At 46.2% G+C, this 22784-nt stretch overlaps 1 protein-coding gene across 1 annotated transcript in view; it reads left to right on the top strand.

The window, feature by feature from the left end:
* LOC119437479 (ribonuclease 3-like) overlaps positions 1-5759 on the top strand; it is a 179434-nt gene extending 173675 nt beyond the window's left edge. Inside the window, 3 exon segments of the mRNA XM_049660036.1 lie at positions 546-638; positions 1066-1118; positions 4675-5759. Of these exon segments, the coding sequence (XP_049515993.1) occupies positions 546-638; positions 1066-1118; positions 4675-4949 (421 nt within the window). The 3' untranslated portion in view covers positions 4950-5759.
* Positions 5760-22784: the final 17025 nt, after the last annotated feature.

Genomic DNA, 22784 nt, shown 5'->3' with positions numbered 1-22784 from the left:
TCATGTGGGATCAGAACATCACATTTTACCACTTGCTCCAACTCACTCGGTGGTGTTTCATGCTGCTACATCGGGCCTCTATGTAACGATAAAACTTTGATATAACGAAGTTGTACTTGCTGCAAAAAACTTCATTATATCGAGAATTTCATTATATCGAGGTTTCGTTAGTTCAATAGAACTAAGATAGGGAAATAAGAATAGTTTCTTACATCGCGAATTTCGTTAAATCGAGGTTCGTTATATCGAGGTTTGACTGTATAGCCAGAAACGTCATACTCAATATCAAAACTCAGCATACCGGAAAAAATTTTGGTATGTTGCCTGTAAGCAACATTCGTCATTAAAGGGTTAAATATGGAAAACTACAGAAATATCTAAAGCCAGATTGTAAAGTCTTTTAATAAATCATTGTTCATGGTTTGTTTTGTTTAATGCTTGGTGAAAATTTTTTTATTTAGGCACATGAGCGTTCAATGGCAGCTCTTACATTGCTGGTGCCTCTTATTACATTTGTAATGCTTCCCTGGCTCCTGTACTTCCAGAGTGATTGAGTGTAAGGGACCAACCAATACCAGGGTGTACACAGTGGCAGTCTACTTCAGGAGAAAAAGGCTTGCCACAGGATCTGGTCACAGGTGAGCTTTTGATTTTCTTGTCTGTGGCCTTTTTCATTTTATGTGGACATGTCCTTTTATTGCACCAAACATACATCAATTGTTTTCTTTATGTTTACACATTTGCCATTTTGAAAAATATTGTTGCACTTGACAGTGGCATTCTTACCCCTACTAGTTTTCTTTTTATAGACGGTACAGTAATTTTTTTTAGTACAGACATGAAGGCATCTGGGAAGGTTGGCTGAATGGGAATGTATTGAATTTAGAGAGAACATAACAAAGGGCCCTGGGCTGTTATCAGAGAATTTATTGCAAGAAACTACTGTAGTAACCATCACACTGTCATCACGCACTAACTGGCCCAGAAAACCACCCTGCTGAATAATGTAGAGTTATTATACCTAGCAATTTAATGATAGAGGATTTGAACTTTTATTTCTTTCAGCATCCAACAAGCAGAGATGGCTGCTGCCTCAAAAGCTCTGGAAGCATACAAAGGTATCTATCTGTACCCTTGGTGGTGTATTTTTACCTGTCTTTTATATTTATAGTATAGTATTTTCCGCTGAGTCTGAGACTTGACAGTGCTATTTTAGAATTTTTTTCATCGCAGTTATATTTACTTTTTTGACTTCAAGCAGGTCTTCTCTTCTTAATACTGTGAAAGTCAAGTTTTTTGCCAACTGCGACTCCCAGGAGTCTATGTATTTTATTTCAGATATAAAATCTGCAAAGTGGCCTATTTCTAAAAAAACATTTACCGTAGAGATGGGCTTGCATAAATACTTATAGTATGAATTAAAAAAGTAGATACACTGGAATAGATATATTCCGATTCGGCACTTGGCAGAAATGCAACTTGCAGGCATGTCCATAGCACAAACGAACCGTGTGTGTGAGTGCATGTAAGAAAACTCTATGGTCGTGCGCCCATCAGAAAAACAATGGAGTCAGAAAGTTGCAGTTATCCTTCGTCCCATCGCCAACAGGGGCAATCAGTTTTCGCGAATTTAAAAAACAGAAATGCAGGAATGGCAGCATTGTTTGTATACGTTGGTATCGTTTGTATGTACCAACACTCTCCTGTGAACAGATGTAATTGCAGCCCTATGAGAAATAAAATGAGCGTGCATGTAGTGGTGACCCTTTGAGAGATTGTCATTTATGCACAATGCCCCTTTGAGAGATTAGAAACCAAATAGACATCAGTATTTGTGAGCACGACAAACGAAAACAGCCCGTGAGGTGATACCAAAACTAACTGTCTCGCACGCAAGGGGACCACAAGCAGTCGCCAACGCGCCGGTGTAAGCAAGCCATGGAATTCAAACCTAGAGACTATGGAGTAAAAAAAATGTTTTTCTTGTATCCACACAGGGTGGCAGCACTTCATGGGCAACAGAGTTTAAAAATTGGTGCGTTTTTCAAACACACAGACACCATCGTAAATATGTGGCATCGACTATTTGGGAATTTTCAACGCACAGTATATTTACGTCCTAGACCCTCGAAGGGTTAACGGCCATTCCGACTAACCCTTTCCTTACGGGCCCAAAGAAATTGATCAATGTGATCAACAGTTTTCTGACAGATTGTTAAACATAGCTGTTGGAATTCTTCCACGAGCAACGCCATGCACAGTATGAAATGACTGCGCTTTAACTATTGATCAGATTTGACAGGTGGTTTGACTTCAGAGTCAGATTTGACTTCCCTAAGGGAATCAAACGATGCAAAATTTGCACTTTGGTCTGTTCGACAATTTTTAATGGCAGCAGTAATGACGACGCAGAAGCTTCTGTCGGGTTGTCTAATTTTCCAATGTGATTTCTACGCTGCTTTAATGATGCCTTAAACATCGGGGCTCAGGGGTGTGTGTTGTTTTGATGATTGTGTTCCACTAAAATCATGTGCAACTTTATTTTTTCCCACTGTGGGTTTCTTTTATCCATCAGAATTTCTATAACTTATGTATGTACTACTTATTACGGCAATCCTTACCATTGTGTGGAGTTTTCACTCACACAATGGCACACAGTCGATTTCAGACCGACTTTCAGCAGAAGCTTGACTAGCATTGTAATCTCTTACCTTTTGAACACCGCCTGTGCAAATGCCCGTATTCGTAACTCTACAATATACTGTAGAACACTGTAAATTACTGTACAGTACTGTACAAGTACTGTACTGTGCATTGCCCCCTCCAATGACGGATGTTTTTCTCATCGATGTCGAAGTCCCACCCGGCTTGAACGTTTGACGATGCCTCTACGGCTGTACAGCAGTTAGAAAATGGCACTATAGTGGCATCGCCTTTTTGGTGCCATTACGATAACACCACGCCGCACGCTGATGCTACACCATACCGATACTACCGATACGACACAGGTCAAAATGGCTACTGGCGCGGCTAGTAGTGGCTGCAATACTGACTTTTCTAGATCACGCTAACTTTACACCATATTTATCAGTTTCAGTTAAAAACTGTCGCGTTTTTCAAAATCCTCGAATCTAAGCCGACCCTAAAGTTTCGTATATGATTATTTGAAAGAAACTATTGGCCTAGATTCGAATAAATACGGTAGCTAATCATTACTTTGATTCATACTTCTTGATGTGGTTCTTGCAAGTTTCACATGAGAATTCTCAAAAACTCTGTGAGCAATTATTTCCGATTTACTTCCATTCAAAACACCTCTAATAAGGATACACTTTAATGTATCATAGTAGATATGTTGCGACCAATACGCCTTAAAGGGACACTAAAGGCAAATACTAAGTCGACGTGGACTGTTTAAATACCTTTCCAGAAACCTGAAAATGCTTGTCTCGTGCAAATAAACGACTTAGTTTACGAGAAAATTGGATCTGAAGGGTCCAAATACCTTTATTGCAATTCAAATCACCCGCCACGCCAACCGAGGAGTGGTGACGTTGCCTACGCCATTTTCTGCCGTTGGTGAGTGTAACGGCGCCCGACAGATGGCGGTACAGTGCGCGCTGCAGCTGATTTTGGTGAAGTGGCGTAGACCGTTCGCACATTCCGCGACGTCGCATGGAAGTGGAATTCTCTGCTACTTGCAGTTAGTGCGAGGTTCGTGAGCCAGAAAAACTGAAACGCAAAAGTGCGGGCGGCGCAAAGTCGAGCGAACACGAAACCTTTTCACCGTCCGAGTCGTTGTCAACGCTGTAATGTCAGTTAGTTCTTTTTTGTAAAAGTGTAATAGAACTGGTGAAGTAGTATTTTCTTTCTTCTTATAATACAGTACAATGATGTTTTTATAACGAGTGGTTCAGTACTAGTGACACAATTTAAATGAGGAGTGCCTTCGTCATCGGGCGAGTACTTGAATGTCCCGGGGGAGTCGCTAATCGTGTCCTGCATTTACCTTAATTTCTCTATTACTAAGGCTCTGCTCGTGATGATATTGACGCTTTAGAGATACTCGTGCACTAATACGTCACTTTAGCTTGACTTAGTATTTGCCTTTAGTGTCACTTTAACCCTTCGGAGACCCTGTGTGCAAAATTGTGTATGCCAAGATTGTGCAGCAACAGCAAAAGCATTGATGAAAGTTACGATATAAAATGTGTTGCATACATCTTCAAACACTTACGATTGGAATTGTGCTGCAAGTTTGAATAACATATGCCCAAGTGAAACGAGTAGGTATCTTTAGTCAAAATGATTGGGTATTTTTCCTCAGTGTGAGTCCTAGGACTGGGAGACCTCACTGCGCTCCACGGACCCGGCAAGGCAGAAGATCGCCGCCATCCGGGCTGCTAGCGTCATGGACATGTTAAACATGAACGTTTGAGTGCGGTGGGGTCGCGCGGGGACCCAGGGGACCTGGGAGGTCCCAAATGCCCTGTCAGAATAAAGTTTTTTCCTCCTCCTCCTAGGCGGAAAGTTGTCATTTTTCCGGGGGGGTGAACTAGTGTCAGCAATATTTTTCACATGCGCAAGAGACTTGCATCAGCAACAGACAAATACCAGCATACACACATCATAACATTCATAATCTTAAGGGTGTGATGTTGCTTCCTTGTGCAGAACTCTTCCCCCAGCTGAGCCATCAGCGAAGAGTCCTCGAAAGAAGTCTCAAGCAGCGAGCTCCAGGCAAAGAGGATGAACACAGTACTCCAACAACCAAGAAATTGCGGGACAACTCTTCTGCGGATTCACGAAGCAGGCACAATTCTTCGTCATCGCGATCACATAGAAGTCTTGACAGAAGGAGGACAAGTCGCGAAAGGAAGAAGAGGTCAAGATCAAAGAGCAGGGACACCACTAAAGCAGATGCCAGAAAACCAAAGGAAGTGCTGTGATTCATCATTTTCAGAGTGCGCACATCTTCATCTATCAGTTTGTAAACTGTGAAATGCAGCTTTTTTACAGCATTTCACTGCAGAAGTACAGTATAGACCACTTATAACGTAACCGCTTGTAGTGCAGGACCGGATATAATACGGTCTTTTCAGACTCCCGGTAATTTTCCCATAGCACTCTATGTATACGCGTATCGCTTATAGTGCAGTTGCGGGACACGAAATACCGGTTACAGTGCGGCTGCCTGGAAGTTCGGCAGTCAACCTAGATGGCAAACGCTCTCCTCAAGCCACAACTACTGTATTTACTTGAATATAACACGCACTTTTTTCCTATAAAACAGGTCCAAAAATTGCGTGCGCGTTAGAATCGAGTATCGTATCTGCGTTACGATATAGCCGTCGGCATTTCAAAATGGCCGCCTAGCTACTCTCGAGCCTAGCTACCGTAGCTTCCTCCATGTGCTGCAGTACACGTGCTTAGGCAATAGTCTACTGTCTGTCTTCACGTTCTCTGCGTCTGCTCTATCAGCATGAAGTACTGAGTTCGTCATGATGCCGCATTTAAAAAGAAAGTGATCATGTGTGCGGAGATGGAGGGAAATTGGGCCGCATCACAGGCGTTCGAAGAATCCGAAACTTGGGTTCGGGACTGGCGCAAACAGAAGGAGAGGATTTTCGCCAGCAAAGCAATGCAGAACGGTTTCAGTGGACCGAAGCAGGACGTAATCTGCGACGATCCACTTCGGCGATACGATCGCCTTGGCCCTATCTTGAAAGCAATAGGTCGCGCTGAAGCGAGAGGCATGATAGCACAAAGGTCAATTCGCTGTCCGCGCTTCGTCACCTGAGCGTTTTTACAGTTCGTTTCCGCGGTCAACGAGCGAGATGTGTTCGTGTTTGCTTGTGCGCGCGTGACATCGTGCTTGTTAACCTAGAGCACGGTGACAGCGACGGCAGAAATGCGGCTGGAGTGTTCATTATCGCAATAAAATAGTCGTTTTGGTTATAGTGCGGTACCGCTTATAGTATGGATATTCACGACTCCAGAGAACTACGTTATAAGCGGTCTACACTGTATTGTTATTTAGAGCAAAAATGTGACCATGTAGCCAAACAGTATCACTTGTGTATTTTTCATGTGAAGTGCTCACAGTATCCGATGTGATTTGCATGGAAGCAAAAAGGCTTGGAGCATCAATAGAACATGTGTTTGTAATAGTGTTTAGATCGTTGTTGAAATGTGTGTGCCCGACTAATATCGGTGTCACACGGCCATTCCAAGGCCTTTGAAACTATAGCCTATCGACTCATTGGCAAAGTAGGCGCTGCCACACGGGCAGTTTCAACGGCCATTGAGTCACTAGTCTATTGAGCGATGGAGTTGCGCTAAACTCTTTGCTATTGGTGTCATTGAGTCTATCGAAACCTAAAGCCTTTGAGCAGTGGACATGGGCATCCTCGTCAACAGCATGTTTATTGTGGCGAACGGTAAGCGATAGACTCAGTGAAAAAGAAGAGCGAGAAACTGTTTACTTTTTAGACATAATTTTTTTTTCTTGTCGCAACAAACGCAAGTCTGATGCCATGATGAAAACACTGCAGTCAGCCGCTTCAGTGTTGCCAGAGTGCCCTGATAAAACCGACAACATACCATACAAAATGTGAAAATGTGACTACCACCTAACTAAACATAGTACATTTCAGTATGTCATTTAAATTCCCTACAGCAATGAAAACACACTCTTTAGGTGCAGTAAACCCTCGTTATAACGAAGTGATGGGACGGTGAAAAAATTTGATATAGGAGGTAATTCGATAAAAGCAACTTCTCCATAAAAGCTAAAAAGTTGAGCTGAAATAGCACAACCTGCGGAAGTCTAATGTGAGTGTATCCACATGGCGCATTTTCCATCGTGATCGAGCCAGATAGGGATTGAATTCCTCGGTCGCAATTGGCTCCTTTGCATCAAGCTGCGGGAGGGAGCCAATAGGGTCTTGGTTCAGGCGACTTTGGAAGGCGTAAGGCGGCATGGAGTAACATCTCAGTGATAACAATGACGTCGTATAGATAAGCTATGGACATGCACTGCCAGTACATGGCTATCCTAAGAAAGTGTCGAATGCGTCCTGTGGACATCCCTCTCATGACCGTTTGGCCGCACTTTCTGTGTCCCGCGAACATGCAAGGTCCCGCCGACATCCCTTGCATGTCCGCGAGGGATATTAGGCTGACATGCTGCGTACATTTTGCAGACATATGTCAGGGCCTTTTGCGCAGTTTTTGCCATAATGTAAATTATGGTCGCAACACACGCTGTTTGACAGATGCAATTAACGGGCAGAGCGCCCATGCTTCAAGAACAGATACATTGTGTGCACACACCCGCCGTGGTGGTGTACATTGCGCTACTAAGCCCGAGGGCGCAGGATCAAATCTGGCTGCATTTCGATGGGCGTGAATTGCAAAAACACCCGTGTACCATGCATTTGGTGCACGTTACAGAACCCCAGGTGGTAAAAATTAATCCGGAGTCCCTCACTACTGCCTGCCTCATAATGAAATCGTGATTTTGGCACGTAAAACCCCAGAATTTATTACATTGTGTGCACACTTTACGCACGCATGCATGCATGTGTGCGGAAGGGCAACATACTCCTCATTCTTGTAGGCCTTCTGCCACGTGCAAGAGGCTTATTGAACTAACAAATTGCAATAGAAAATTTGATTGAGTACGACGTACACACGAGCTGCAGACATGATAGCTTCGGAATGTTATTCGAACATGCGAGGAAAACATAATTCTTAGGAAATTTAGACAAAGTCTCAATTGGAGGACAAATATTCACATGTCTGTCAAAAGGCCCATGTGGGAGAACCTTGTGACATTCATGGTAGAATATTCGAAACAGGTCCATGTGCAATATCCTTGGAACATCTGTAATATAGGATCCGAAATGGTGCATCGACATTGGGACATGATTCGGAGGTCCTATGGAGGAAGAGGGTGGCAACTGTTGGTGTAGCTGGCGACAGAGAGGGTCCCTCGCTCACCCGGCACATAACACTTCGCTCGGCACGATAGGCGCGGAGCGCCGCCATGAGTGTGCACATGCCCCTTGACAGTTCTCTCTAAGTGGAGCAGCTTATCGATATGCTTCGTGTAATCCAGTTTTAAATGCATGCGTTTGGGTTGGGACTGGGAGAAATTTTGAATAAACGATAATTCAAGTAAAGCAGCTTTGTTATAACGAGGGTTTATTGTATTTAGAATAATTGTTAGGGCCATTCACTTTCAGGGATCCAGAATCGTCGCTTACAACGGGCCACAAGTGCTTGGTGTCAGATTGGGGAAACATTTCGATGGCCATCAAGTATGCTGTGTAGCAGTGATACAACTCTTTAAATTCGAATTAAGAATTTCGAAGGCGATCGACGTGATAGCCATTGAGAAATGCCCGTGTGACCCGGTTATAATACTGCCATTTTCGCTTCTTGGTTGATTCTACAAGTGACTGCTTTTCCACCCCACTGCATTAAGGGGCCCAGCGACGCGGCAGGGAAAGCTTGTTGAGCTGCACCGATAGCATGGCCTCGATCCAGTGATTCGTGAACTTCATAGACAGGATTAAAACGTCAAAGAGTGATGCTATTATTATTGGTTAAAAATGCAGTGTGCGATTTACGTACGCGTGATTTGCGAGTTCTGCAGAAAAGCTGCAGAAACCGCATTACGGTTTAGAACCATTTTAAGTATCGCACAGCCACGGTCGAGGGTTGCAAGTATGGGAACAATGGCACTTTGGCAAGTATGGCACTTTGGCGCGCCAACGGCGCCTGGCGGAAGCTGTTGTAACCATAAAGGTGGCGCGATGGTCTCTGAGACAGGCCGCACACCACCCGGTCCCGGACGCCGTGGAAACACAATCAACAGGCTGAGCAGGCCTGACAGCTGTGGCGAGCTAATGCCCTGCTGCTATTGGCATCACCACATGACGTCATGGAAGAGTGAGATATGGCATCCAGAGCCACAAAATTTTAGTGAAGGGTAACTCTAATTTTTCTTGTATTTTAAATTTTTTTCTGACCAATAACTTTGTTTTATGTGGGTCAGTTTTCAAAATTCCTTTAAAAAATTTTGTGGTTTTACGTGCCAAAATCACAATATGATAATGAGGCATGCTGTAGTGGGGGACTCTGGATGAATTTTGTCCACCTGGGTTCTTTAACGTACACCCAATTCACGTACATGGGCGTTTTTGCATTTCACTTCCATCGAAATGCGGCTGGGATGCCATCTTGTGCCCTCGGGCTTAGCAGCCATAATGCCTTTTTCTCTGTGTTCTATGACATGTTGAGAATAGATCTAGAGTAAATCTGGGGACTCGGAAAAAAGCGTTGCATTGCCTCTTAAACATTAGAAGTATGTGAATTTATAAATTTTGGATATTTCTTTTTGCTGATCGATTCAGGAATCTGATATTTGAAATGTATTTTTTTGTCTTCTTTCATTTCTAGACAGTGTACTGCATTCTAGTGATACATCAGTTTAGATGGTCTTTGGATTTGGCATTTTCACTGTGCTAGCACCACGGAAGTGATGTATAGTGTGTGATTTGTGTTATAATGAACAGAACTTTTGTCATGCACTTTTGGATGTGAATGTACAATTTTTTCTTTCATTGTAATCATTATCATGTAAATGCTCTTGATATTTTACATGTTATTTGTTTGGTGCCTTATTGACCTTACTTGCATTTGGTGGCATCAGATATAGTGATAACAGTACATTTCCGTTAATTCAACTCTAGTTGATTCAATTTTTTACGGTTAATTAAAGCCATCTGTGTTTTGAGAAAGCCAGCAAAAAGGAGGCATCAAGATGAAAAACTCCTAAAGTCGAGGGGACGTTTAGGGCCAATTACATAGCGGGAGTTTATCTAAAACTGTGAAGGCCCGTCAGTAAGCCTATTAAGTGTATCAGTGCTCATACTGTGACTGGAGACGGCGCATGTCTGTGTGTAAATTCAGCAACACTTGCTATGTCCCGTAACGGTGGCACCTCTTCCAGCTTGGTATGCTTCACTGCATAACACGGCTGTATTGTCGCGAAGCTAACTTTAAAGGCAAGTACTGCCAAGTAAATAAACGGCAGGTATTGGCGTTTTTCTTTTCTGTCTTTTGTTGAATTCGACCCGCCGGATAATTCCACCAGTTTCTTCGGGCCTGTCAGGTTCGAATTAACGGTAGTTGACTGTATAAGCTTTGTCTACCCTTGCTTCTTGCATCATTTTTTCTACTTCTAAAATATTTGTTAAAGATACCTAGTTTCTGTTGATTCCTGCATTCAATTTCTCGGTATGCAAATTGCCTAGTGCACACTGACTGCTGGATGATGGTTGAAAAGTAAAAAAGTGAGAAAGATGTGCAGAAGCTACATGCAGGCTTTTCACATCGGCCTTGGTTCGCAGAAGAACAATATTTCATGTTTTTAAACTTGTAGAACTCAAGTCCAACTTGTTGCATGCCAAAAATTAAAGAGCAGTGCTGGTATGATCCGGTTTGTGGCGGCTCCGTACTTTGGCTTGACATTGTCCTTCAGGTGAGCATTAAGTACAGCGCAGAGACTGACAAATCACTGAGTAGCAGGTACAGAGTAACAGGAACGTGTGTGTGCATGCCCGAATAAAGGTGCTGTCCAAGAATGCTCACCCTAATGAAGCTTAACATATCGCCGTAGGGCAAGCATCCTCACACCCTGCCAGCAGATCAGATGTGTGCAACTCTCTCTGGTGATGACTGGCCAATGGCATGCACTGTTGCATCAGTAATGCTTCGGCCACACGCTAGCTCCTGCGTTCTTGTTAAGTTGTCTGAGCTCTGTACCTTGCATCCATCTGTTTTGCACTAGAAGAGCAGTGTTAAATATTGCCTCAAGTGCAGACTGTCCAACTACCGTGAAGCTTTCACTTTTTTTTTTTCCTCTTCGGTGAAACCAACGGAATGCATTGCAAAGAGCAGATATCACTTGGCATGGAGGACCTGTGCTCTCTCTTATATAATGCAATGTTGCGTAAATCGAGGAGACAAGTATTAATTGGTCATTTGCCTAAAGCACTGGCTTGTTCGCGGTCAACGGAATTCTCTCAGTGAAAAGAACCTTTATGCTATATCTCTCTTTTTGGTGGAACACGGGTCACACCGCGCCACTTTCGTGCATGGTGCTTCACCGAAACCACAGTGGAAAAAGAGATTGGTGTTTGAACGATGCTCGGGAATGCGTCATTTCCTTATAGTTTCCAACACACTCGCCAAGAGCACAACAGGTCGGCGCATTAGTGTCCCTGTATATGCTCCCAAACGGAGCAGAGTTGCGGCTTTCTTTTCCCTGTGCGCTATACTTGCCGAGCGCCATCACATAATCCAAAATGACGTCAATTGTTCCGCCGCGCTGCAGAGAAGCCAACTTCACGGATGCGACGCTGACTTTTCGTTTCCTTCAGTGCCATCAACATCGCAAACAGCCACTTCCGTATACATGGCGTGACCTGAATGGCATGACATAACATGATCTGCATGAAATGACAAATTGCATGACATGTCATAACATTAATGACATGCGCGCCCATGTACCTAGTGGCTGAAGCTAATGCAAGACATGGCAAAATAAAAAGAAAGGGTCAGTCAAGTGTTGACACTAAGGAGGACAAGGTCGACATACATGGGGGTTCAAATGATTTGATGATTAAATGTTGATTATCTCTCTCTAATCTGTCTCGTTTTGCATTCATTATTCACTCATTTCGTATCTTATTCATGTTGTATATTTCACGCGTAATTATGTTGTCTTTAATTGTCTTTAGCATTGATGCTTAATTGGTTGATCATTTTTTTTTTACCAAGAGGCCAAGTGGGCCGATCCAGAAATAGTAGAGTCTATGGTGCAATATGGTTAGTTTTCGTCCATATCGGCGCTACTGTGCCCGTACCGTTAATTTTACTTCCTGTGTGACTAATTCTCGTTTGTCTTGTTGAGACTTACATTTTGATACCATTTGCGACTCACTACAACGCTCTGGAGGCACGAAAGGGGCTTTTTTTCTCGAGGTGGTTACAAGATACACAGATACGCCAAGCACGTGTAAAGTCAGCGAAGAAACCCTTCTCTTCAAGAACTGGAACACCGTCTAGCTTCTTCCGCCAGGCCCAGTTTAGCTCCTCCGCATGCGAGGAGTGGCTTTATAGTGTAGCGTTGGAACAAAATGGTGGACCTTTGCGCAACTCTGCTCCATTTGGGAACTATGGGTCATTGGGAGCCTGGTTTTGGCTCGTGAAACCCGAGAATTTAATTTAAAACCAAAGTAACAATTTCGCGCTCAAGATAAAGAGCACTTATTACCTTGGTTGTTTGAACACAAAAATTTGCCTCCTTTTTATGCACGCTCTCGGAGACCACACCATAGGGTTCCTTTTCCTTGCCTTTCGCACTAGGAAATGATGCTTCCTAGGGGTCATCAATTAAGACGTATGATATGCTGGATAAATGCACTGCAAATCAAAATCGGTAGGTGGTTTAAGATGCACATACTGTTTTTTTCCGCATGTATCAAGGGCAACGGTAATACAGGAACGGCAAGAACTATATTAGTGCCACAGAAGCAACTCCGCGAATTTTAAGGGTATTTGAAGCTCAACATCTGAGTGCAGGGCCTCACGGAGCTAGCATACAGACAATTATGACCCCTAGAGTTACTTTATGTGCTCCCTGCAAAGGGAGCGATATACGATAACTCTAATGACCCCAACACTACCGTCCTGCTGGCGGAGGAAGGAAGAGTGAACAGGGACGTAGTCACCGCACTCTGCAGACCGACGGTGTCGTTGAGACACCTAGGGCTGTATTCTGTAACGCTTCTGTTTTCGAAGAATTCGCTTTGCGAGCAGCGATTGATCGCCGCCTGGGTGACGCCATCGCCTCGGCGTGTGCACACATATTATGATGACTTCACACACATGTCAATCATGCGGAAACCGAATTGGCGTCTGCTACGAAGCAAAGTGGCGCGAGATGCTTCGGTATATCTTCGGTGTGATTTGAAGGCGCCGTGTGCCGTGTGCAGAGCCTGTGCGTGCCGTGTGCACGGTCGAGATCGGCGTTCCTAGCAAAATGACAGCAATTGTGATCCCTGCGCTGCCTGCGTTCGTGCTTTTAGCGAGCATTTGTGAGAGAGAACGACGACCTTGACATCGAAAAGACGCATTTGAGATGACAAAGAATTCAGGCGGCAATTATTTTTTTATTTGCCAAGACGCATTCCTAATTTACTATATTTTCCCTTGGTTTGTGACGTTCACTTCCAGAAAAAAAAGACTGTGCGCCGATTAGCCTCTGTCCTTTCTCCCGTACTAATTTCTCAGCGGACTACCCAAAAATGACGCCACCGCCAAACTGAATTATTCGAACGCTGAAGCGTTACAGAATACGTCCCCTGTCTATTTTTTCACCGTGATCAAAAATGCAGTCGGTTAACGGTAGTGTAAACTCGATATAACGAGCATGGATATAACGAAGTAAATGTAAAACTTGATCGGCCATACTTTATTTCAATGGAATATTCACCTGCTATAACAAAACCGAAAATGCAGGATCTAAAATTGCGGGAACCGAAACGGTATCGGTTGTAGCGAAGCAAATCTTGGCACACGGCCCAAAATACGTATTGTGGTACAAAATATATCAAATATAGTCCCCGACCGATTTTCTAGACCTTAGAAAATATTGTGACAAGTGTCAGCGTGCCGTCAATAATAGCGTTTATAGAAACGGTTTTGATTTCATTTCGTTGGAGTTACTCGGGCTGTTGTTTTAACAGCGGAGCTATGGTGGTAGCAGGGCTGTTTAAGCCAACAGTTAGTTTATGCAGAGTGAACAGAAAATGTGGGCCAATCTTGGCGGTAGTGCAGAAAGGGTCCAAGCGTAATGGCACATACCCTTGTGAATTAGCGAAGGTGTTTAAGCTCGAGGATGGTATGACCAATTGGTAGTGCTTAGCCTAGCCCAAATACGTGGCCAATACCTTGTGATAGCTAATCGACCAATAATCAATAAATTCCGGAAAATGCTGGGGGTGACTTGGTAGTGCTTAGCCTAGCTCAAATATGTGGCCAATACCTTGCAATAGTCAATCAATAGCTAATCTATCAATGAATTTCGTAAAATGCTGGGGATGACTTGGTACTGCTTAACCTAGCCCAAATACGTGGTCAGTACTTGCGATAGCCAATCAATAGGTAATCGATCAATAATCAATAAATTCCAAAAAATGCTGGGGATGACTCGGTAGTGCTAGGTGCCAATCAGCTCCGCTGTTTCTTTAGCCTTACGCCACCAGTGCAAGCTACACAATTTTTTTGCCTACACTTCGTGCAGGCTCATGTAGACGAGTGTAGTGCCTGGCAGAGGCTATGACGTCGTGTGCTGCACTTGGTTCGCTGGGCTGTAGCCAATCAGAGCAGACTGCGCGTCGTCTTCGCGAATGCGTAGTGCACTAAGACAACCTGTCAATGCGTATAATACAGCGCGGAGTCTCAAACAGCCTGCACCATCAGTGAATAAGATAATTTTATCTTCTTGGAAGATTGGCTCACCTGCTTCTGTGACACAAGGTCACGCCAGCACTTTGTTACTGTCCTTGCAGCGAATATTCAATATCGTCACTATATCAGAGCCAACAATCGCAGACAAAATGGCGCCACGCGTTTGCAACGCCAGCTTGCTTGTTTGTCGTCTGCTGCCTACGCCTCATCAAACCACAGTGTAGAAAGTGTAGTTTTCATGTTACACTACATCTATAAAAAATGGCTTCGTGTAGGTAGACGAAGCTTCACGTTTCTTCACCAAGTAAAAAAATGGCTATTTCCTACACTAGCTACACTCCTGTAGCCAGTGCAGGTAAAAAAATAGCCCTACTGTATTGGCTCCCTTTATTCAGCCAACGAACTAACACCCTCCCCCCCCCCATCCCCCCTTTCGAAATGTTTGTCTACCAAGGATACCTAGCATAAAACAACGTGCGATAACACCCATCTGCCCGGCGCCCCTTGAAAAAGGAAAAAAAAAAAACATGATCGGCGAGTCTGAGATCAGGGCAGTGTTACATAAGCTCAACACTAAAGCGGCGCCCGGGCCCGACGGAATCACAAACAAAACGCTCAGGAATTTAGATGATAAATCCATAAAGAAACTGACGGAATACGTCAATGCGTGCTGGGAAACCGGACACGTACCGCAGCAATGGAAGACAGCACACGTCGTGCTGATACCAAAGCCGGGCAAGCGACTGCAGCTAGAGAACCTCAGACCGATCTCCCTGACTTCGTGCATGGGGAAGGTAATGGAGCACGCGGTCCTCACAAGGCTGACCAACTACCTCGAGGACTGCGACCTGCTCCCCCACACTATGTTGGGGTTCAGGAGAAACCTCTCTACGCAGGACGCGATGCTACAAATCAAACACCAGGTCATAAACAGCCTGACCAGGTCCACTAAGGCCATACTCGGCCTGGACCTGAAGAAGGCCTTTGACAACGTAACGCACGCAACCGTACTGGCCAAACTGCAGGAACTCAGCCTGGCGAACGAACGTACAATTACGTTCGAGACTTTCTGACGAATAGAAAGGCCAAGCTTACTCTCAGGAGCTTACTACCGAACAAATAGAGTTGGGTAGTGCCGGCACCCCACAGGGATCGGTGATATCGCCCATGCTTTTCAACCTAGCTCTCGTGGGGTTGCCGCCCAAGCTAAACGAAATCGAAGGGCTCAATCACAGCCTCTACGCCGACGACATTACGTTGTGGGTTACCGAGGGGTGCGACGGCCAGATAGAACACACGTTGCAACGTGCTATCAAGACGGTCGAAGAATACTTGGAGAACACCGGACTGACCTGCTCCGCAGAAAAGTCTGAACTGTTAGTTTACAGACCTACGCGAAGAGGCCGCAAGCCGAATGGCGAGACGAGTGACGAGGATCCCGGTAGGGACATACGACTAACGACGTCCGACGGGCGCCCCGTACCCAGGGTAGATAGTATGCGGGTTCTGGGCTTACACATCGCGGCCAACGGACATAATGGCGAGACCATCAGGAGACTGGAAGGCGCGGTTGCACAGACCGTCAGGTTACTCAGACGCATATCCAACAGACACAGCGGGATGAAAGAAGGTAGCATGATCAGACTAGTTCAGGCCTTCGTAATTAGCCGAATAACGTACGTGGCACCATACCTCAATTGGCACGTTGTGGAGAAGACAAAGATGGAACGCTTAATCAGAAAGGCTTACAAACAGGCAATAGGGCTAAAGATCAACACAAGCACGAACAGGTTACTGGATCTAGGTCTACATAATACGCTGAGGGAATTGATAGAGGCACAGAACATAGCGCAATACGAACGTCTTTCCAAGAGCAGGACGGGCAGATACATATTAGAAAAGTTAGGCATCGGGTATCACGCTTAACACGGCATCAAAGTCGACGTACCCAGCAGCCTCAGGGACAAGTTGGTCGTCCCTCCGCTACCAAAGAACATGCACCCGGAATACCACAGGGGTAGAAGAGAAAAGAGAGCGCAGGACGTACAGAGGAAGTACGGCAAATGCGAAGACGTGGTGTTCGTGGACGCGGCCAGGTACGCGCGCAGGCGCGCCTTCACGGCCGCGGTGGTAGATCACGAGAACACTTGCAAAACTAGTGTCACGGTACGCACGGTGCACGCGGAAACTGCGGAGGAGGTGGCCACCACCGAGGCCGAAGTGATCATCAGCGACTCCCAGACGGCAATTCGCAACTACGCCAACGGCCGCATCTCCCCCGAGGCGTTACGAATACTACTCGCGGGCAAAACCGAGAATAAGAAGTTTACATCGTATGGGCACCCGCCCACACCACATCACTCGCCGGCAACGAGGGCGGCGCACAGGGCGGCTCGAGGGCTTACGGACCGAGCCGCCAACCACACTACCGCCGCCTCGGCCACGACGTCTGGTGAGGGGTGGAGTGGGAGGATCGCCTGACGAATTACAGAGAAATAACGCAACAATACATACTGGCGAGGTGCAAATTTCCGCCACCACACCAGAAACTGAACAAGAGACAGGCGGTCGCATGGCGACAGCTGCAGACAAGAACGTTTGTAAACCCGGTGATCTTGAATCTCTGTTACCCAGAGCTTTATTCGTCCAACCAATGCAAGTTTTGTGAGGCCAGGGCAACGCTGGAACACATGTTATGCGAGTGCAAACAAGGGGGGGTTCCAGACGGGGACGCAGCCTCGAGCCGAACGCGCTGGGAGACTACGCTGCTCAGCTCCGCCCTCGAAGACCAACTCTGGGCCATCCAGCGGACCGAGGAAGCCGCCAGAGCTCAAGGGCTCCTGGCCGACACCTAGGCAGGGGTATTCGCCCAAATCCCGAATAACTCGCCGGATTATAAATAAGTTATTCATTCATTCATTCCTGGCTGCGCCATGTGTATGCCACTCGATTATTGGGACATGACTCGCACGCGCGATGCCGTAAACATGGCGATTGTGAACAAAGATTCCGCGACGTCTACTTGCCACAAATCCGTTTGGTTGTCGACTCACGACAAAGCCGCGGTGGTTAGACCTCGCGCAACTAACCACACGTCTGTAACCAAATTGTCGTCATTATTCTCAGTTGAATCCCTTAGTGGCTTTTTCATCAACAACATCGTGCAGACAACCATGTGAGCAGTTTGAAAACAATTTATTTACGCTGGTGGGCCTGGTCAAACCTTGCAATAGCACTAAAACGAAAACAAAAATTTTATACAGGATCTGGATAATATCGGCTACAAATATGAACACAAAGAGAGGGGGGGGGGGGGGCGATCGCCCAACCGCTCCTACCCCCCTTCTCCCTGGATCCGCCACTGATGCCATGTGATCACATCGATATCGCACAGTTGTTGCAAATCGGATGTACTGTTGACCGATTCTGTAACAGTACCGCGCGAGCGGCTACTAGCCAACCAGCCAGCGCCTTTTAAGGTGCAACCACATGCACGCGATATTGTGATCTCGGCGTGAAGCGACGAGATCAGCAATAGTAGCGCATGCGCACAAGGTTCACTCGAAGCGCAGTTTTGTCTTCTAGGCTCTTCCCACCAGCACAACACAGCCCCTGGCACGATTAATTCGGAGCAAGCTTCCCAGCTTATTGGAGATAGCTGGAGTGTGTGCCCTGGCTTATGTCTTTTTTATTGCAATAGCAATTATATGGACACTCCAGGTGCATTTCTGCCGTCGCCGTCATTGTCGCTGTGAGGTTCCGTATAACGTCCACAGGCGATAAAATTGCCGACGCTGTATGTGCGAGTGAAAGCATGCGATGGTGAGCCGGCAAACCCGGCTCCCCATGAAACACACAAGCAGCTATTTGATGTCTAAAAGATGTCTTGAACGGATAATTCAAAAGTCTAATAGCTGTCCTGGTCAAGACATTTTTAGCCGTGGACGTCTACAGGTACTTCAGTAACCCTACTAATGTTACGCTAAAAGTTGACTAATAAACATCTCAACAAGAACAACTTCAAGAATTGTATTAGACGTTCCCAGAATTCTGTAATAATGGCTTCGGAAACATTATGCAGGCTTTTATAAAACATCTTGACAAGAACAAGTTAAGAATTTTATTAGACGTTCCCAGAATTCTGTTATAAATTCTGTTATAAGTCAGCCACCAAGCAGTGACAACGATGTCGCCCTGGATCCTGGGACAACAAGCTACGGCAGCGTGCCGGACAATGCAACGCAATTGCGACGCAGGTCAGATTTGTCATCAGAGGACTGTTTCCTTGATGTTTGTGCGCATCAGCGTGAGGCTCTTCGATGTGACACTCAAGTCATTTTGGAAGTGATAAATGGCGCGTCGGCAGATGCCTTCAATCAGCGGAGCTGTGCCGATGTTTCATGCGGCGGGCGTCGTACGATTCAAGAACATATACAACCCAGTTTTGTGTCCGCGGAAACGGCACAAGCGCGCATGTCCGCTGTTCGCAAGTCGCTCGGTGCGATGTCGGCAACTGAGCGGAAGTTCACGCTGACAGTGCAGCCGGAATGCGATACTACGCCTGCACCAGATGAGTTTGTATTAATTCAAATGAGCGCTCTAAATTCGCTGATTAGGAATGCTCTCTGCCCGATTTGCCAGAGGCCAAGCCTAGCAGTTGACCGAGACACCAGACTTGGACTTGCGGCGAAAATGATGCTGAAATGTTCCTGTGGTTTTATTAGCTCTCAGTGGTCCTCGCAAAGAAAGCAAGGTGCTAGGATTTTTGATGTGAACCTCAGATCTATGCAGGCAATCCGGAGCATTGGCAAAGGGCCCACTTCTCTGAATGACTTCTAGGCAGTGATGAATGTTTCTCACCGAGGACTACACCAGAAGACATACCAAAAGCATTTGAAGAAAGTGCTCAAGCCAGCAGCTGAAGTGGCTGCACAAACAGTTTTTGCAGATGCTGTGAAGGCTGTCAAGGATGTCTATAAAAAATGGAAGTGAACACCACTAAGAACATTACAGTGGTGTATGATGGCACATGGCTGACGCGTGGGCACAGCTTGCACATTGGCGTAGGCTGTGTAATAGAATTTTACACGGGTCTTGTGCTTGACTGTGCAGTCTTGTCGAACTTCTGCCTTGGATGTAAAATAGGGCCAACCGAAAGCGAACCCGCAGACCATGAATGGGAGAAGGCATACCAGTGCCAAAAAAACACTGATGTCAATGCAGGACGCATGGAAGTTGAAGCCGCACTGCAGCTTTTTGGGCGCTCCCTTAGCAGAAACGACCTCAGATACACAAATGTAATCTGTGATGGAGGCAGCCGTACCTACCTGGCCCTGTGCAATGAACAGACATATGAGTTCGTACCTCTCACAAAGGAGGACTGTGTGAACCATGTTCAAAAAAGGATGGGCACAGCACTTCGCTCTCTTGTGAGCAAAGCCAAAAAGGGAGAGGCACTCGGTGGGAAAGGTGGCCTGACACAGGATTTGATAAAAATATTGTTACGATGGGGTGATGGAGACCGTCGCGGAGATGGAGACCTGCGCTGGCGTGAAGGCGGCGGCGTAAAGCTCCGCACAGAAGCTGGTGAGTCGCTACGGTAATTCGCCTGGTAGAGCGTTCTGCTATCTGAATCAGAGGACCAATGTGTCTCGTCACCTTGTCGGTTGCCCCGCCGATAAAAAGTATGCGGTCGTTCATAGGACGGTGGTGACGTGCGACGGCGGTGAGGACAAAATCGGGCGACGTGACCGCGAATGCCGCATTGGAAGCAGATGGGGCGTTCACGGGACGCACTGAAATTGTCAGTAGGAGGATAACTGGCACGGGCCATCCCACTCTTGAGGAACTGCAGGCGGTCTGCGTGAGTAACCGTTGTGAAATTGGTAACTGGGATGCGCGTTCGTAGTATGGTTTGACACTCCTGGACGAGGCGCGAAGTTGTAGGCATCTACGGAGGCGGCGGTAATGGACGTCTCACCAAAGTCGCCGGAAGAGAAAGGCTCTCAAACCCGAGCAGTCGAGAGGGAAACCGCCTGGCGCCGGTCAAGCTCTTCGCGCACCACTTGCCGAATCATTGAGGCGAGGTCGGATGGAGCTGGGACCACGTCAACACTGGCGACGTTAGTCACGTTGGCCAGGGCGACCGAACTTCGATGTGATACGCCGAGCTCTGAGCGTTTCAAATGTGCGGCAGTGTAGAACGACGTCCGTTACGGATTCCAGACGGTCTTTTCCTATGAGGAACTGGTACACGTCCTCAGCGATCCCTTTCAGCAGATGGCCAACTTTATTCCTCTTCTGACATCTGAGGGTCCGGGGCCTTGCACAACTTAAGCACTTCCTCGATGTACGTAGTGCAGTTTCGCACGGGGACTTGAGCTCGCTGCATTAGCGTTTGCTCTGCACGCTTCTTTTAGCTGTCGGATCTCCGAAAGACTTCTTAATTTCGTCTACGAACTTCTCCCAAGTTGTCAAGCTTTCTTCATGGTTTTCAAGCCACACAGACGCTGTTCCCTTGAGGAAGAAGGCGACGTTGTTAAGCTGGGCGGGTGGCCTTCCAGCGTTGAACCGACTTGCTCGTTGGTAGAAAGCTGAGCCATCCGTCCACGTCTTCTCCGTCTTTTCCAGCGAAGGTGCGTGGCTCGATGTAGGGCTGCCATGGAACGCTGGTAGAAGGTGGCGGATTGTCGCCGTCAGAAGCCATCTCTGGTGGCAGACCGGCAATTCGGCGACTTCGTCGAAGCTCCACGGATTGCGCCTCAGCGGTCGGTTCGTTGTCGTTCTTCGGGGGCGCCGTTGTTTTACCCAGCACCGTCCACCAAAACTGTTACGATGGGGTGCGTTTATTTAAAGATGAATCGATGAAAAATGGCAAAGGGTTGCCGCGCCGACACCGAGCCGCTCCAAAGACAAGCGCACTTCGTTCTCCTCTTCTGTCCTTCCGTAGCTTTTGCGTAACAATATTGACAAGTTATTATGGCCTAGCTCTGTGAAGTAACACAAATGTGGAAGACATGCAAAAGGCAGTGATGGCAACACTACATCACATCGCATCCACAGATGCTGAGCCCCATCACAATCTGTGCCCACCTTGGGCCCGCACCGTTCAGCTGAGGCAGAAGGCAAGCCACAACCTCCACACAAGTACAATCTTCCCAGCAGAGTTGTGCAAGCACTACTGCCAGTCTACGAACGCTTGTCCGACCCTCATTTACTGGCTCGATGTAGTGGCAACAAGACACAGAACGCTGCCGAAAGCCTACATTCAGTGATTTGGTCACTAATATCTAAGCAGCAGCATGCCTCCCTCTTCACTGTAGAAGCAGCAGTATGCGAGGCAGTTGCTAGCTACAATGCAGGCAACTTGCGAGCTTATACTGAGCTTTGTACCACACTGGGCATATAACCTGGTTCCCTTGCCCTTCAGAGGGCTGCAGAAAAAGACCACCAGCGAGCCAGAAAATCGTCTTGTATGCACGAAATCAAATGGCAGAGACCCAAAAAGTCACCTGTAAGCAAAGACAGCAAGAACTACAATCCTGGTGCATTAAGAGTGACCTGAACTGCTTCGAAAACTTTGAGAGCTGTTTTCTCAAAAGTGTGTTTTGGGCATTTTGTGTTGTCTGTGGAAAGGGTAGCGTGGCAATGCCTGGACCAATTTTGATCCTGTTTGTTTTTATGTATTCCCTGAAGTGTGCTTGAGGGTATGACACTCTTCAATAAATTGCCGAGGGCTTAGTTTTTTTTTTCGACGTATCAATTTGTGAATGACAAGTTTTGGTACAATTAGTAAAGGTGAGCACGATGTTCTGTGTAAAAAAAAAAAATAAAGGGGCTAAAAAACTTTTGGAACTGTTGTACCCTGTAGTGCTCTTTTCAGCAAAGATTAAAACTAAAGACAGCTCCCTGGCATGTTTCATTGCAGTGCCAGGTTTTCCACAAGCAGAACACATGTAACATTTTGTAACTTGTAAACTAGAGAAGGTATGGTAATGACACTGCATATTTCTTCATTTAAGACACCTTCAAGTGTGACTGCCAAATTTCGTTGCTCTAGGCCAAAGAAAAAAAAAGTTAGCTCTGATCGCCACCTCCCCACTTAAGCTATAAAAGCCTGCATATTGTTTCTGAAGTCATAAGGTATAATGGCTTCAGAAACAATATGCAGCCTTTCATAGCTGTCTTTAAAGCAGCATTTATAGATTGTCATCCTACAGTGACATGGTAAGCAAAAT

Source organism: Dermacentor silvarum, chromosome 1 (genome assembly GCF_013339745.2).
Source record: "Dermacentor silvarum isolate Dsil-2018 chromosome 1, BIME_Dsil_1.4, whole genome shotgun sequence".
In the NCBI taxonomy this organism is placed as follows: Eukaryota; Metazoa; Arthropoda; class Arachnida; order Ixodida; family Ixodidae; genus Dermacentor; species Dermacentor silvarum.
This window is presented reverse-complemented; position numbering and strand designations above follow the sequence as displayed.